Source organism: Oncorhynchus mykiss, chromosome 15 (assembly GCF_057628025.1).
Source record: "Oncorhynchus mykiss isolate SJ-2025 chromosome 15, ASM5762802v1, whole genome shotgun sequence".
Classification (NCBI taxonomy): domain Eukaryota; kingdom Metazoa; phylum Chordata; class Actinopteri; order Salmoniformes; family Salmonidae; genus Oncorhynchus; species Oncorhynchus mykiss.
In genome coordinates, this window is record NC_143036.1 from 31,884,066 (window position 1) to 31,899,959 (window position 15,894).

The following is a 15,894-nucleotide window of genomic DNA, read 5'->3' on the forward strand; positions in this document are numbered from 1 at the left end:
TCTGAACTATCAATTACATTTGTTACCCAGCTCGTCAGTTGTCTCAGGTATGGTTTGATTTGCGGTTCTGGTGTGCTAGCATTTTCCCTGATTTCTCTTCATGTTCGTCATTTTCGTATCAAGATTTACTAACTACATTTTCAGCCTGTCGAGTTGAAAGAAGAAAAAAAAACTCTGTCTGAAGTGTTAAACGTTGTTTCAGGAAATCTGCAAATGAAGAGGTTGAATATGTCATATTAAAATCCAAGATTTTATTTGTAAGTTCTCCCTAGGCGTTGAATGTTGCACTTCCTTAATGTTGCGCTGTCCAGGGGTTTGAATAAGCTCGAGAAATAGTTACATTTGAGATGATATTAAAGAAACAAAGGTTTCTTCTGATAGCAGTAGTAGTGAGAACAAAATAACAAAACGAACCATGAAGCTGATATGAGAAGTGCAGACAGGCAGCTAAACATAGAATAATAACCCACAAACTATCCAAGGCATATGGCTACCTAAATATGGTCCCCAATCAGAGACAACGATAAACAGCTGCCTCTGATTGAGAACCAATCTAGGCAACCATAGACATAAAAACACCTAGACTGGAAAAAACCCATAAACATAAACCCTCGTCACACCCTGACCTAACCAAAATAAGAAAGAAAACAAAGATAACTAAGGTCAGGGTGTGACACATTGCGAACGGTATGTTTTTACTCATAAAAAATGGCCGCCCTTCTGGTTTTAGAATGAAAATTGGAATGATATGATTGACCGATCCACCCTCCTTTTAAACAAGAGTGGTCGGACGTGCGGAGATGTGAACCATTGTGGTGGCAGTATCACGCTGTGGGGATGTTTTTCAGCGGCAGGGACTGGGAGACTAGTCAGGATCTAGGGAAAGATGAACGGAGCAAAGTACAGAGATTCTTGATGAAAACCTGCTTCTGAGTACTCAGGGCCTAAGACTGGGGCGAAGGTTCACCTTCCAACAGGACAACGACCCTAAGCACACAGCCAAGACAACGCAGGAGTGGCATCGGGACAAGTCTCTGAATGTCCTTGAGTGTCCCAGCCAGAGCCCGGACTTGAACCCTATCGAACATCTCTGGAGAGACCTGAAAATAGCTGTGCAGCGATGCTCCCCATCCAACCTGACAGAGTGTGAGAGGTTCTGCAGAGAAGAATGGGAGAAACTCCCAAAATACAGGCGTGCCAAGCTTGTAGAGTCATACCCAAGAAGACTCGAGGCTGTAATTGCTCCCAAAGCTGCTTCAACAAAGTAGTGTGTAAAGGGTCTGGGGGGGGTTCCAATAAATTAGCAAAAATGTCTAAAAACCTGTTTTTGCTTTGTCATTATGGGGTATTGTGTGTAGATTAATGAGAAGATATATATATTAAAAAAATCAATTTTAGAATAAGGATGAAACGTAACAGAATGTGGAAAAAGCCAAGTGGCCTGAATACTTTCCAAATGCACTGTAGATCACCTACCAGTTGTGGTATGGTGAAAAATAAATGTAAATGTACAGTACATAGTTGTTAACTAAGGTGTGGGACAGTACCTCCACTTCCAGCTCCTGCCTCCTGGGGTTATGGACAAGGAAGGAGAAGGCTTCCTCCCACATTGGCTCATTGGTCTTATAGCGGATCTGAAGACAACACATATAGAATAGAATACAATGAAATAGAATAGAATAACTGTATTTATTTAAAACATTCATCAAAGTGTAAGAGAAATATGAGGTTTTCAATTATCATTTCCAATTATCTACAGAAACCATGCCCACAGTAGTTTCTTACCTTACTCTCAAATGATTTGTTCCCAACTGTGAAATAGACATAAGGACTTGGTTCACTGCTCGTTTTCTTGCCGGACTGTGAGAGATGACCAGGAAAAGAGTTGGCTCTGAACGAGTGTTACTAAGACATAAACACACACTGAAAACATTGTTATTCTTCAGCTAATTGTAGTAACAAAGTTATTATACAGTAGAAAATCACTGATAAAATGGGTAGAAGTTTCTATCCTGAGATAAAAGAGAATATCATTTAGGCTGCATCCCAAATGGTTCCCTATTCCTTATTTATAATTTTTTGGGGGGGAAATGCACAGTAGCTAGGAAATGGTCAACCTTGGTCTTAATTCTTCATTCTGATTTCAAGCTCCTTCTCAGCTTTGAAATCCAAGAACTTTCACTGTTGGCAATCGGTTTATACCTTGTGCATATAACAATGTGTGTTTCCCAAATGCCACCATATTCCCTGTGTAGTGCACTACTTTTGAGGAAGGCCCATACCGTAGGCTCTGGTTAAACGTAATGCACTATATAGGTAATAGGGTGCCATTTTGGACACATCCAGTGCATGAGTCTAAAGTTACCAAACTTAAGTGCATCCCTACCTCTTGGAAATGGCTTTAGTCTGATAAAAAAAGATTGACTTATAAAACTGCCTGAGAGAGACACAACCCCAAACTATCACATGCCAGAATATGTTTTTAGTCAGAATTCAAAAGGAATGGTTAAATGCAGATTTCCATTCAGGACACATTATTGTATTAGTCCAAGCTCTATATTAAAATGTGCACACTCTAAAAAAAGCTGGGTAAAAAACAACTCAGCGCTGGATAAATCGTGGACAGAACACATTTTGGGATATTTCAAATTTCTTTGAAGACTGGAGGTGTGGCTTAGTAGGGGCTTAGTAGGGGTTAGTAGGGGCATGGCTTTATTATAGTTATTTTTGGTCACTCGTGATAGTAAATGTCATTCAGGTTAATCTGTTCTATTGCATTGCCATCACATGTTAAGATTGAGCAATGACACTTTTGTAGCTTTAATGAGGTTTATAGAGTTTTTCAACTGGCCACGCATATTCCCATGTTGATATAGTTACCACTTTGTTATAATATTTAAAAACATTTTTGTTAAATTCATATTAATATATGTAATGTGCAAAAATATTGAAGGAAAATGTTGATTTGCAATGTACAAACTCAACATGAACAAGAATTACCTTTACTTTCATGGGTGGCCAAAAATAATTATCTGGAAGCTCACCCCCAGGCCATGTCTTCTTTAAATATAAATGTAATAACATTATTACTTAAACATTAGAACAAAGTGGTAACTCTCCCAACATTGGGATATGCTTAGGCACTTGAGGAACTCATACTCTTGTGTAAACCCCATAAAAGCTACAAAAGTGTACGCAACCTTAACATATGATGACAATACAACAGAACATAATTACGTATACCTGCACGGGTGGCCAAAAATAACTATCTGAAAGCCACAACCTACTAAGCCACGCATCCAGTCTTCTGATCTGGCAGGGTCATAGCTCAATAACCCAGCATCAATAACCCCAAAATCAAATTAGTTGGGTCAACTGGTTGGGTCAAAATAACCCAACGTGTGTTCTGTCCAATATTTACCCAAATTGGGTTATTTTTAACCCAGCATATTTTTGAGTGTAGAGGGTGAGTGAGGTTTTGATTTCTCGTCCCCCTCTAGTTCTATCTCTCCCTCTTTCTTCATCTACCAAATGACCATGTTTTGAGCTTTGATGAACATTATAGTGCATGTCATTAAACATCTGTGGCCATTTTGTATCAAGCGTCTCAGAGTAGGAGCTCTGATTTTGCATTTAAGATCACTATGAATAAGATTACATGACAGAGGGACCTGGATCAGCAGTCTAATACTCTTGAGATGCTCGATGCATACGGCCCCTGGTTTGTAAGGGTCCAGGTATGTGAAAAATCCAGTTCTCATAGTGTGCAGTAAATTAAATGCTATAATGTGATGCTTGAAGCGATAAAAAGAGTACAGACAGACATAGACAGAGTGATCACCCATCTCCAAGTGTGAATGAACAATTACTCACAATGAATAAACAATGCGTTTACCATAAACGAGCAAAATAATCAAAGTCAATTTGGATGGCACAAAGTAAGGACGGGCACAGACTGAGACCATCATAAGCTGTCTATGTGTGCTATCTGTGCATGGCATGCATCAACCCACTTCCTTACTTTACCTTCAGGGATTTATAGACAGAGGCTTGTTTCAACACGTCATGGTTGAAATTAAACCGGTCGCTCTTTAATCCAAAGGGGGGGAGGGAGAAAAATCACATCCGGAGTTAGTAGGACGAGGGGACGGAGTACGATTAGGTTTAGCTTTGGTCCAGGATGTCGCTTGTGAGCATGTAGCCGAACGACGGGCTGGACCAGAGCTAGATTAGGTTGTCTTAAAGTGGTATGAAAACCACAACAATCCAGAGAGAATGGAAAAGGAAAGGAAACAAAGCAAGAGGATTGTCCAAGATACAAATAAAAAAAGGTCCATCTATGAACAATAGAGAACAAAGCAGACATTACAACGAATGGAGAAGGCAGAATAAAAGAAAAGCTGTACGGTGAATGAAAAGATTATTCTATTCGGGAGAAGCTATAGAATGAATTGCTGGGAGGACCTTGTGATGGGGGATGTTGTTTAGCTCAAGCTAATAAGAGATCTGACAGTATTTCAATATTCTCTGACTTAGACTTAACTGTCCACTAGACAGACACTAAAAGCAACAGCCGTCAACACATCCTTAAAGTAATGCGCCACAAATAGCCCCCTCAATCAAATACCCTGAGACCTTCAAATCAATAGTTCTTGGAAACCATATTGTCCCTGCCTGCACCTTGTTGTTGGATAAAAGATGAAGCACTATCCTCTATCCTGAGTTATTGGAATTATTATTTAGTCTATAAGATAAAAAATATTCATGATCTACCCGCTATCGAAAATTGTATAATTATATTATTGGATTTAGAACCATGCAGCAGAGTCAATCGACATGCTTTATGGTACAAGACTCACTGCAGTAGGTCTGTTACTTAGCTCTGGTCCAGGGCGTCATTCGGCTACGCTTCCACTACCTTAGTGATAGTAAGAGCGCAGCCGAACGACGCCCTGCACCAGAGATAGTCTGTTACGGTTCAACCCCACCACACACTACTAATGCTAACTCTAGGATGCAGAGTACCGGAGGACTCACAAATAAGGTTCTATACATTGAGGTATTGTTCTCACAAAATACTAGGCCAGATGCTCTCCTCTCTTTTAAGTTTCCACACCCAAAGCTCCCTGTAAAGACGCTCTTTATAGGGAAAGAACAGGGAGAGAAGAAGTTAAATAAAATATGGCTAAGATGCTAAAGAGGCTAAGACTGACAGGCTCATTAAGGAGTTGACTGTCTTGGGCTGATATTGACCCATATCTGTGGGTTAAGGTCAAAGGTAAACGACAGTGTTGGAGAAAGAGACAAAAAAAGGAGTTTCAACAGACAGATACACAGATGAATCCATTGAGGTGCTCATGTCACGTTAAATGCGTGGAAGACCAGATAGACAGGGGTCGAGATGAAAACAGTCAACTATGGCATGTGGACTGAACTTCAGTGCGATGTTTGCACAACTACACGTGAAAATGTGTAACTGAAAAGGCTTTCTGAGCTGCGTTAAAAATATTTCGGAAACATTATTTTCAAGTTCAATTTGGCGTGATTCACAATAGCTCCCTTGGGCGGAGTAGAATATGTCCAGAAATATATTACATTGTTCTCTGTGTCCTTATTCATCATCATGTCATAGGCCAACATTTGTTAACATTCACAGGAATGTGTATGGCATGGGAACAATTCAAATCATTCTACAGTAAATGTAATCATGTACAGTATGCCAAATCAACCGTCCTGTAATTAGCTTTAACTTGCAGCAATTCAATCATTTTGTGCCTCACTCCACCACCAGAACACTCCTTCAACCCTAAACCACTTTAACTGAACAGTCCTGTCATCCAGCTCCACTCACCGGCAGGTTCTTTGCCGAGTCCAAGTACACCACCAGGAGAGCAGACGAGAGTCCATCATTGGCCAGGCTTCTGTCAGCTCGCACGCTCCTCAACACCTGATTGGATAGGAGAGACAGGCGGAGGTCACTACTGAGACAAACTGGACTAGGAGAAGTGAGCAGCCTTCTAATTCACATCTAAATGTAATACACGTGACAATAGCAAGACCGAGAGAGACAGGCTAAGTCAAGGTGTTCAAGCTAGCCTGCTGGTACGATGCCATTATATACGCCTGGGCCTGTCTTGAATTATCATACGATTGGGAAGGGGGGGTAAGAACCCAAATTGAAAAGATAAGGGGTTGCCTGTGTGTGCTAAATGGGGCCGATTCCGACCCGTTTTATGCACTTCGCTCTCTATTCGTATTCTGACCTTTAACTTAAGCATGAGAATAGCATGCTATTCACCCGCTATTCATTTTGGGGTGGAGATCTAAGAAATTAAGGTAAATAAGGTCGAGCAAACCAAGTGGGAAAATGATCTACTTTCTTTTTTCCCAATAGAAATAACAGCATTCTCCATGCAGTGGTATTTATAATTGACAATCGCATTTGATAAGAGCTAGGTCAGTGAGTAATCCATTTGTAGAAGAGGATTGTAAATACACATTGCAATCGTTTTAGATGATTTTTCCTGATGATCTCTGGACACGAATGTGAAACCAGTCATATGGATGCAAACTGAAAATCGTATCAACATGACATGTATTGTGGCCCCTTTTCCAAAAGCGAAGTGGGCTATAAATAGCTGTGCTGATATTCCGAATTTTAATTGTGTGCCCTCAATTTGAGTGGCATGAAATTTGGAGACCCAAGCTATAGGCTTCTGTAGGGATGAACCTGCTGAGTTGATGTACGCGCTTTAAAATGTTTTCATTATTGTTAGGTTCTAAATAAACAGAGTACAAAAACTAACGGACACTTAATCAAGCTCAAACCAAGTTTATTCACCCACTGGGTCATACAGCTGCATAAGACAAAGAACATATTCACACTCACTGATATTGAACCCTTTCTCCTACGCTGAGCCCCTCCTTATACATCTGAACAGCCGATACACCTCTGTTGCTATCCAGAACATTAGTGATATATGTTCTTCCTCACTTCATCTAACCTGACCTCTGACCCAAAATCCTCACTCCTCCCCAACTCATGGCTGTCATGGTGACTTGTACCAGACTGTGTCTCTTCTCCTCCCATAGGATTCCCTGATGGCTAACAATAACATATCCTGACATAACGTAAACATACATTACCCCTCTCTCCCTCAGTGACATGAATAACTATATTTCATGATTTCAAATGTTAAGAAATCAGAAGCCAGGCTTTTCATCATTTTATTGTACAATTTGTATCATGTTAAATATTAGCCACTATCAGGAGCCACCATCAGTAATACCCACATACATTTATAACGGCCACTTTAGTGTTAAGTTTTCTTCAATTTGTAGCTTACATTTTGCATCATTCCATTCCGTCTACCTTTATTTTCTCTGTCACATCTGTGTGGTTGTTCCTGAGGGTTGCTAGCATTAGTGGATCACATTAGGCTAGCGTTGGGCTAGCGTTGTGCAATAATTCGGGACATGTAGCGAGCTGAACATTATTATGGGTGACAGTTTTCATCACTGCATTCTACACCAGAAAGTTGGTCGGCTGTCTTTGATGTCACGTAGGTTGATACATTCCTATGTTTTCATATATAAAGCCCTTTTACAAAAACTCCCACTGTACATAACATCATTACTAAACTTTAGACATACGAGTTACTGCACCCAGTCTCAGGGACGGCTAACTCTGGAAATTCCTTTGGTCTCTACAGTTATGTAAATCAGCTTTTATTGTTTTATCTTATCTGTGGAACAATCTTCAAAATGTCCTGAAATGTGATGTTTTGGTGCCTCTAAGCCAATTTCCTTTCTGTTTGCATTTTGAATTTAGATTTTGATGTGTGTATTTTCTGTCATATACAGTGTATATCATTCAGGGCTCATCTGTAAAAGAGACCTTGGTCTCAGTATGACTCCCTGATAAAATAAAGGTTAAATAAAATAAAACAAGTGTGTGTATTTGTAGTGTATATAGATTTGTGAGTATTTTGAATGCTGCACAAAATAAATGTCCGTGTAAATAAAATAATTTCATATCAAATACTGCACCTGGTCCATCTTTTCAGGGGTGGAGAGCAGAGAGAGCCACTCCAGTTTCAAGTGTAGCTTCCCCGAGGAGACTTCTTCCAGATCAAACCACTAGAACGACAGGATGTTCAAGGGTGCATTTCAAATGGCACCCTGTTGTCTTTATGGTGCACTACTTTTCACCAGGGCTCTGGTAAAGAAGTAGTGCACAATATAGGGAATATGATGACATTTGGGACCTACATGCCCTAAATCTCAACAGAGTAAAGTAGTGAGTGAATCACACCAACAGGGATGGCCGTCTCCCCAGACGTAGTGTAGGAGTGATGGATAACAACACAGTATCTTCAAATTGACGAAGGCAGGATATTATAGTAAGGCAAAATCGCTATCCGAGTGCAGAACTGAAGACAAGCCTCTTGTTCTATTTTCATTATATTTTTCTTATTTTAACCACATGAAAAAAATGATGAAAAAATGTATCGGATCAGCGGGTGGATTTACCTCATCGACCTTCTGCTCTTTGTGAAGCTCCGTCATATCGATCATCAGGCTGCAATCGAAGACACAAAGATTGGATAAGAAATCAGTAGGTAGGATTAATCACAACAGAAGCCAAATTGATTCACTGATACAGCATGTTGGCACTCTGACCCAGTCAGGGGCCAATAGGGCTCCACTCAAAAGTAGTGCAATGCATTGGGAATAGGGTGCCATTTGGGACGCAGCCAGCACACCTTGAAAGAGAGAAGAGACGCATTGAAGTATCTGTGATGTACTAAGTATCTGTCATCAGTGTACAATAGTCACAATAGGAGTTGGACAGAAGCTCTGCTTCTTGGGCCTCATCCCAAGGGGATAGCATAGCTTTGGTCCAACTCCTCATGTGACTATTGTACACTGATCACAGATACCTAGTACATCACAGATACTTCAATGCGTCTCTTCTCTCTTTCAAGGGGCCATCCTTCACTGTGACATATAGGAGGGAGGTTTTTTGGTGAGAAGGTAGATGCTAAGTCTGCGATAGTTCTGCTCCAGGGCGTCACGTGCGGTTTGCTAGCGCTGAAGGCTCGGCATCAGCAAGCCGCACGTAACACTCTGGACCAGAGCTAAGTGTGTGATATTTTCGGCTAGATAAGATTATTTGCTTGATATTGGATACAATAACTCACAATGCAGAGGACTAATAAGCCGTGTGAGCATGGGGTGATAAGAAAAAGACACACTGTAAATCATTTCCTGTTGTGTTTACGGTAACTTACAGGCAACTGGCTACCTGTAATTTACCGTACAGTATAGTATATAACTTGCACTTCTAGAGGCCTTAAGAAAGGTAGTGATTGGACGACTGATCCCGTAACTCCGTAGCCTCGATGCGGTTTTCAAAGCACTACTGATTCGACACAACGTACCGATGCTTGTAACGAAGTGACAATACCACGTGATGACGACGACGGTTGAAGCTTTGTACGTCACACTACCATCAGCCTGTAGAGCAGTGGTGAGTGAGTCTCTTGTCTTGAATCCCCATAAAGACGTGTTTATTTTTGTAAGTAGTTTTCTTCGAAACACTGGCTTTTAAATGATGAGTTTCGACAGGCATAGGCAGTTTTTATTTTATCTAACATCCTAAATCATGCAATGGAGCAAACGTCTTTTTGTAAATGTTTTTTGGTATAAAAAAAAATTAAAAAACAACTAGGTTGCTAGTTTCAAAGCATAGATGGAAAGGTTCAAAGAAACATTACCACTACTTTTTTTTTTAACCGTGTGTTGCAAAATGCGAGATCCCACTGATTTAGGTACTGTAAACTGAGCTACCATTTAGGCACTACACACCGAAGACAATCTAAGTCAATTGGTAAATAAGGTGTCCAGTAGAGGTCGGTGTTTGAAAGCAACTTTGCGTCGAAGAACGCATCAGCACCGCGGCGGAATCAGTGGGATTTCCGCATTTTGCAACGCAAAAAAAGCATGTGATCTGATCAAAAGAAGCTTCGGATGTCATTGATTACATGCTTTTTTGAGCCGTGTGTTCCTGAGCAGCAGATGCCATTAATGTAAAAAAGTTGTAAAAGTAGTAAAAGTAGTAATGAACCTATTTTTGACAAAATTGGCTGGCAAACCGTCAGGAAGCTTAGTTTCTTCATAACTAGCTCAGATTAATGAACAGCTTTTCAGCACAATTTGGTGTAAACCCTAAAGCCTTCAGAAAGTCTCGGTTTCCCATCACTAAACAAAGGCATCCAACCTGGCAGTGACTATAGGGCAAAACAGACCAAATACTCAACCATTAAAGGTTTAAGACTTAAATTGGTACAGCACTCTCACTAATGGGTGGCACAAACGTCGCCTCTTACAAGGCACGCCTCAAAATATGTTAATGAGCCAGAAACAACAATAACATGCACCCACTAGTGGTCAAAAGGGTTTGCCACACCAGAAATACAGTACACTACTGTATTCTGTGGGGTGGAATTACAAGCAATTTGAAATACAGCAAAAACATGTTCTCTCTTACTTTAGAGGATTTGCTTTGATTTTGTTGACCTTATATGACCTTATGTGGCATTCTATTTTGAACATTCACAAAAACTGTAAGTGAACTTCTACTGTATTTTACATAGCATATTTTACAGTAGTCCAAAGTCCAGAATACATCAAATATTTTCCGGCTGTTGAATATTTTCCCACAATGTAATGTAATTTATGCTAATCCATTGTATTAAGCTTGTACAGTAAGATACAGTTCATAAACAGTCATTTACCTTGAAAATAACAGAATGGTTTTACAGTGCAGGATATGAGCTTACCTCCCCAGGAAATCATCTTTGTCTGGGTCCTCATCAAACAACTCAATCTCCAGATGTTGGCCTGAGTGCTCGTATACCAGGGCCTAACAAGGACAAGGACAAAACTAAATACAATCTCAGATACAGTAGTTCACATTGAATACAACCAAAGGTAAAACATGACATGATGGGTAAAACAGCACGAAAGCCAAAAATAAGAGGAAATATTGGACTGTTGGAAATAAGTACATGTAAGTTGTATCTGGTTCTACATACCCTATATTGCTGTCCCTGGGGTAGTTACTGTATAATATAACCAATATTTTGCGGTTTTGGTTGACGTGCCATTGGAAGAATTCATTTTCAGTTCATTTTGTTCACCTCATAAACTTCGTTCCATTTGGGGTGCAGACTCTCTTTGACCGTCTTGCTCTGGAAGAGCTGGTTGCCAATCTGGAGGACGCCGTAGGGGTCAGACTTCCCTTTGATCAGCCCGCCTAGGAATTTATCTTTCCCCTCCAGGTCCTGAGCCTCCAGGAAGTGAATTCTCAGGACTCCCTGGTGACATACACAGCACAGGGACAATTCAGGAAACTGACACTTTAAAATAGAATACAGCGACACTGTAGCTCTTTCCAGTAGTCAATTACCGAAAGCGCCATCTTTGGCCTCATGGGTGGAAGGTTATTAATATTTTTCATAATTTCATAATTAATCTATTATTTTTGAACAAAGAAAATCCAGTGTTTCTATGTCAAACAGTTTCGCTATATTTCAGTCTTCTGTGATGTATATCAAGTGTAATATTGGGATTTAAACTCAAAATTGAATACATTTCAACTCTATATCTGATGGTACTGGTGTCTACTTTTTTAAGCCCATAAGGTGTATACTTTTGTTTCAAAGTAGATTTGTTTAAGAATCACTCTGTGTGACCCTGATTTAGCCCACCGCAGTAAAAAGTTTTAAAGGGACATTGCACTTGCATATAAAAGTTTGTCCAATGACTTCTGACCTCTAAAGACCTCTAATCTTTAGTCAAGATGAAACCATGTACCACAACATCGGTTGTGTAGATCCATCTATAGGCCTCCACCACAAATTAATGGAAAAGATAAGCACTGAATAAAACCAGGAAAACCAGGGAATTAGATGATACTTAACTTTCGCATTCATTTGGTGTGAAGGCCTATAGCTGGATCTACATACTGTAGAAACCAATTTCGTGGAAGGTAGTTTCATCTTGACATACAGTGCCTTGCGAAAGTATTCGGCCCCCTTGAACTTTGCGACCTTTTGCCACATTTCAGGCTTCAAACATAAAGATATAAAACTGTATTTTTTTGTGAAGAATCAACAACAAGTGGGACACAATCATGAAGTGGAACGACATTTATTGGATATTTCATACTATTTTAACAAATCAAAAACTGAAAAATTGGGCGTGCAAAATTATTCAGCCCCTTTACTTTCAGTGCAGCAAACTCTCTCCAGAAGTTCAGTGAGGATCTCTGAATGATCCAATGTTGACCTAAATGACTAATGATGATAAATACAATCAACCTGTATGTAATCAAGTCTCCGTATAAATGCACCTGCACTGTGATAGTCTCAGAGGTCCGTTAAAAGCGCAGAGAGCATCATGAAGAACAAGGAACACACCAGGCAGGTCCGAGATAGTGTTAGTGTGAAGAAGTTTAAAGCTGGATTTGGATACAAAAATATTTCCCAAGCTTTAAACATCCCAAGGAGCACTGTGCAAGCGATAATATTGAAATGGAAGGAGTATCAGACCACTGCAAATCTACCAAGACCTGGCCGTCCCTCTATACTTTCAGCTCATCCAAGGAGAAGACTGATCAGAGATGCAGCCAAGAGGCCCATGATCACTCTGGATGAACTGCAGAGATCTACAGCTGAGGTGGGAGACTGTCCATAGGACAACAATCAGTCGTATATTGCACAAATCTGGCCTTTATGGAAGAGTGGCAAGAAGAAAGCCATTTCTTAAAGATATCCATAAAAAGTGTTGTTTAAAGTTTGCCACAAGCCACCTGGGAGACACACCAAACATGTGGAACAAGGTGCTCTGGTCAGATGAAACCAAAATGGAACTTTTTGGCATTAATGCAAAACGTTATGTTTGGCGTAAAAGCAACACAGCTGAACACACCATCCCCACTGTCAAACATGGTGGTGGCAGCATCATGTTTTGGGCCTGCTTTTCTTCAGCAGGGACAGGGAAGATGGTTAAAATTGATGGGAAGATGGATGGAGCCAAATACAGGACCATTCTGGAAGAAAACCTGATGGAGTCTGCAAAAGACCTGAGACTGGGACGGAGATTTGTCTTCCAACAAGACAATGATCCAAAACATAAAGCAAAATCTACAATGGAATGGTTAAAAAATAAACATATCCAGGTGTTAGAATGGCCAAGTCAAAGTCCAGACCTGAATCCAATCGAGAATCTGTGGAAAGAACTGAAAACTGCTGTTCACAAATGCTCTCCATCCAACCTCACTGAGCTCGAGCTGTTTTGCAAGGAGGAATGGGAAAAATGTTCAGTCTCTCGATGTGCAAAACTGATAGAGACATACCCCAAGCGACTTACAGCTGTAATCGCAGCAAAAGGTGGCGCTACAAAGTATTAACTTAAGGGGGCTGAATAATTTTGCACGCCCAATTTTTCAGTTTTTGTTTTGTTAAAAAAGTTTGAAATATCCAATAAATGTCGTTCCACTTCATGATTGTGTCCCACTTGTTGTTGATTCTTGACAAAAAAATACAGTTTTATATCTTTATGTTTGAAGCCTGAAATGTGGCAAAAGGTCGCAAAGTTCAAGGGGGCCGAATACTTTCGCAAGGCACTGTAAGTCTACTTGAGAGGTTAATTAAATGTCCCTTTTTTGACCAGCAGGTGCCACTAGTGTACACTGTGTTGATCAAAGCCTCGAGTAAGCTTTTTTTTGACACAATTGGCCTGAAAACCTGAAAAGCTTCAGGAAGCTTTGTTGCTCCATCACTACCTATCAGGATCATCATACATGTAGAATATTTGGTATTTTATTAGGATCCCCATTAGCCGCTGCAAAAGCATCAGCTACTCTTCCTGGGGTCCACAAAACAATTCCAACTTCAAATGATGGATTTGGTGGCAGACGGGTAGGCTCTGCTAATACAAACACTGTTAATTAAAGGGTTACTTTACTCAAAAACATATTTTAGTATTTGTTTAATAGTCCATTGTTGATATGGTCCCAAAAATTGTGCGTGCCAAAATACTAAACAAAATCCCCCAAAAATGTGTTCATCTAATTAATGTCTGAAATATGATAATGATATGAATCGTTAGATATAGGATAGGTGAACGGCTGCAGTACCTTTGGCATAGGGAAGCGTAGCTGAGCCAGTTCTATATCTCCCACCAGTGGGATAGTGATGCGGTTGGGCAACACCAGGTAGCTGTAGATGATGTCCTGAATCAGACTGTCTGAGAAGCCACTGGGAAAAACAAAACACAACCAAGCCCAACAATCAGTGAGTACGACTTTTGGACGAGATTATTCTCACCTAATCTCAGTTTAGCACAAAGGAACATGTCTTTTTCTGTTTTATAAGATGGTGGGAACATTGGAAGAGGTTCAAGCATGTTGTTGGGAGTAAATCCTTTGAAATGACCTCGATTTCTGCATTGATTACTCATAAAATGTGGTCTGATCTTAATCTAAGTCACAATAATAGGCAACACAATCTGACTAAACTAGTAATACAAACAGTTGTACTTGTCACATTTTTATTGAAGATATTGAGTAATCATTCACAGTGCAGGCCTGAAAAAGTAAGTGAACCCTTGAATGTAGTAACTTGTAGATCCTCCCAAACGATTCCTATAGCTGCTTATAAGACTTGCACACTGTTGAGGAGGAATTCCGAACCATTTCTTCCTACAAATCTGTTTCAGTTCATCAATATTTCTGGTTTGTCTTTATTGCACAGCCCTCTTCAGGTCATGCCACAGCATCTCCATTGGGTTAAGGTCAGGACATTCCAAAACACGAATCTTCTTCCTTTTCAGACATTCTTTAGTTGATTTACTTGTGCGCTTTGGGTCATTGTCTTGTTGCATCACCCAACAACCTCTCTTAAGCTTGAGGTCATGGACTGCTGCCCTGACATTCTCCTGTAAAATGTCTTGATACACTTTTGAATTCATTGTTCCATCAATGATTACAAGGCGTCCAGGCCCTGAGGCAGCAAAGCAGCCCCAAACCATGATGCTCCCTCCAACATGCTTCACAGTTGGGATGAGGTTTTGGTGTTGGTGTGCAGAGCCCTTTTTCCTTCACACATAGCGTTGTGCATTTTTCCCCAAAAAGTTCCATCTTTTGTCTCATCTGTCCACAGCACATTTTCCCAGAAGCGTTGTGGAACATCCAGGTGATCTTGGGCAAACTTCTTTTTTTTTTAGACAGCATTGATTTCCTTGGTGGTGTCCTTCCATGAACACCAATGCTATTCAGTGTTTTTCTGATAGTGGACATATGAACACAGACTTTTGTTGTTTGTAGAGTTTTCTGGAGGTCTGTTGCTGTTACCCTTGGGTTCCTTTCTCACCTCTTTCAGGATTGCCCTTTGTGCTCTCCTAGGGAGAGTAGCAACAGTCCTGAATCTTCTCCGTTTGTAGACAATTTGTCTCACCGTGGACTGATGAACACCGAAGGTCTTCAGCAATGCTTTTGTAACCTTTTTCAGCTCTGTGCATCTCTATAATGTGTCTTCTAAGGTCCTGTGAAAGTTTTTGGGATTGAGGCACGGTTCACACAAACCAATCTTTCTGGAGAAGAACAGATTTGTCAGTAACCAGGCTTTGTGTGCCTTTATTTAAAGGGCAGGGCACCTGTGCAACCCACACCTCCAATCTCATATCTTTATTCGAGACGCACTACTCCAAATAGCTTTTGGAGAAGACGTTAACGCAGAGGTTTTTCCAGCCTGCACTGTGAATGATTACTCAGTGTCTTCAATAACAATTTGAAGAGTACAACTGTTTGTGTGTTGTTAGTTTAGT

General features: G+C 40.4%; 1 protein-coding gene across 4 annotated transcripts in view; it reads right to left on the reverse strand.

Moving 5' to 3' along the window:
* The window catches only part of esyt2b (extended synaptotagmin 2b), a 51,501-nt gene that overhangs the window by 11,617 nt on the left and 23,990 nt on the right, over positions 1-15,894 (reverse strand). The window contains exons 8-16 of one of the 4 annotated variants that reach the window (XR_016486653.1): positions 14,207-14,327; positions 11,205-11,381; positions 10,845-10,927; positions 8,533-8,581; positions 8,050-8,139; positions 5,852-5,947; positions 4,027-5,139; positions 1,786-1,860; positions 1,548-1,634 (exon numbers count right to left, since the gene is read on the reverse strand). Coding sequence is in view for 3 of the 4 variants with exons in the window: in XM_021563060.3 (XP_021418735.2) it covers positions 1,548-1,634; positions 1,786-1,860; positions 5,038-5,139; positions 5,852-5,947; positions 8,050-8,139; positions 8,533-8,581; positions 10,845-10,927; positions 11,205-11,381; positions 14,207-14,327 (880 nt within the window). In the remaining variant the exon portion in view is untranslated. The remainder of the gene's footprint in view (positions 1-1,547; positions 1,635-1,785; positions 1,861-4,026; positions 5,140-5,851; positions 5,948-8,049; positions 8,140-8,532; positions 8,582-10,844; positions 10,928-11,204; positions 11,382-14,206; positions 14,328-15,894) is intronic. The other 3 variants (XM_021563061.3, XM_021563060.3, XM_021563063.3) reach the window with 3 other exon arrangements.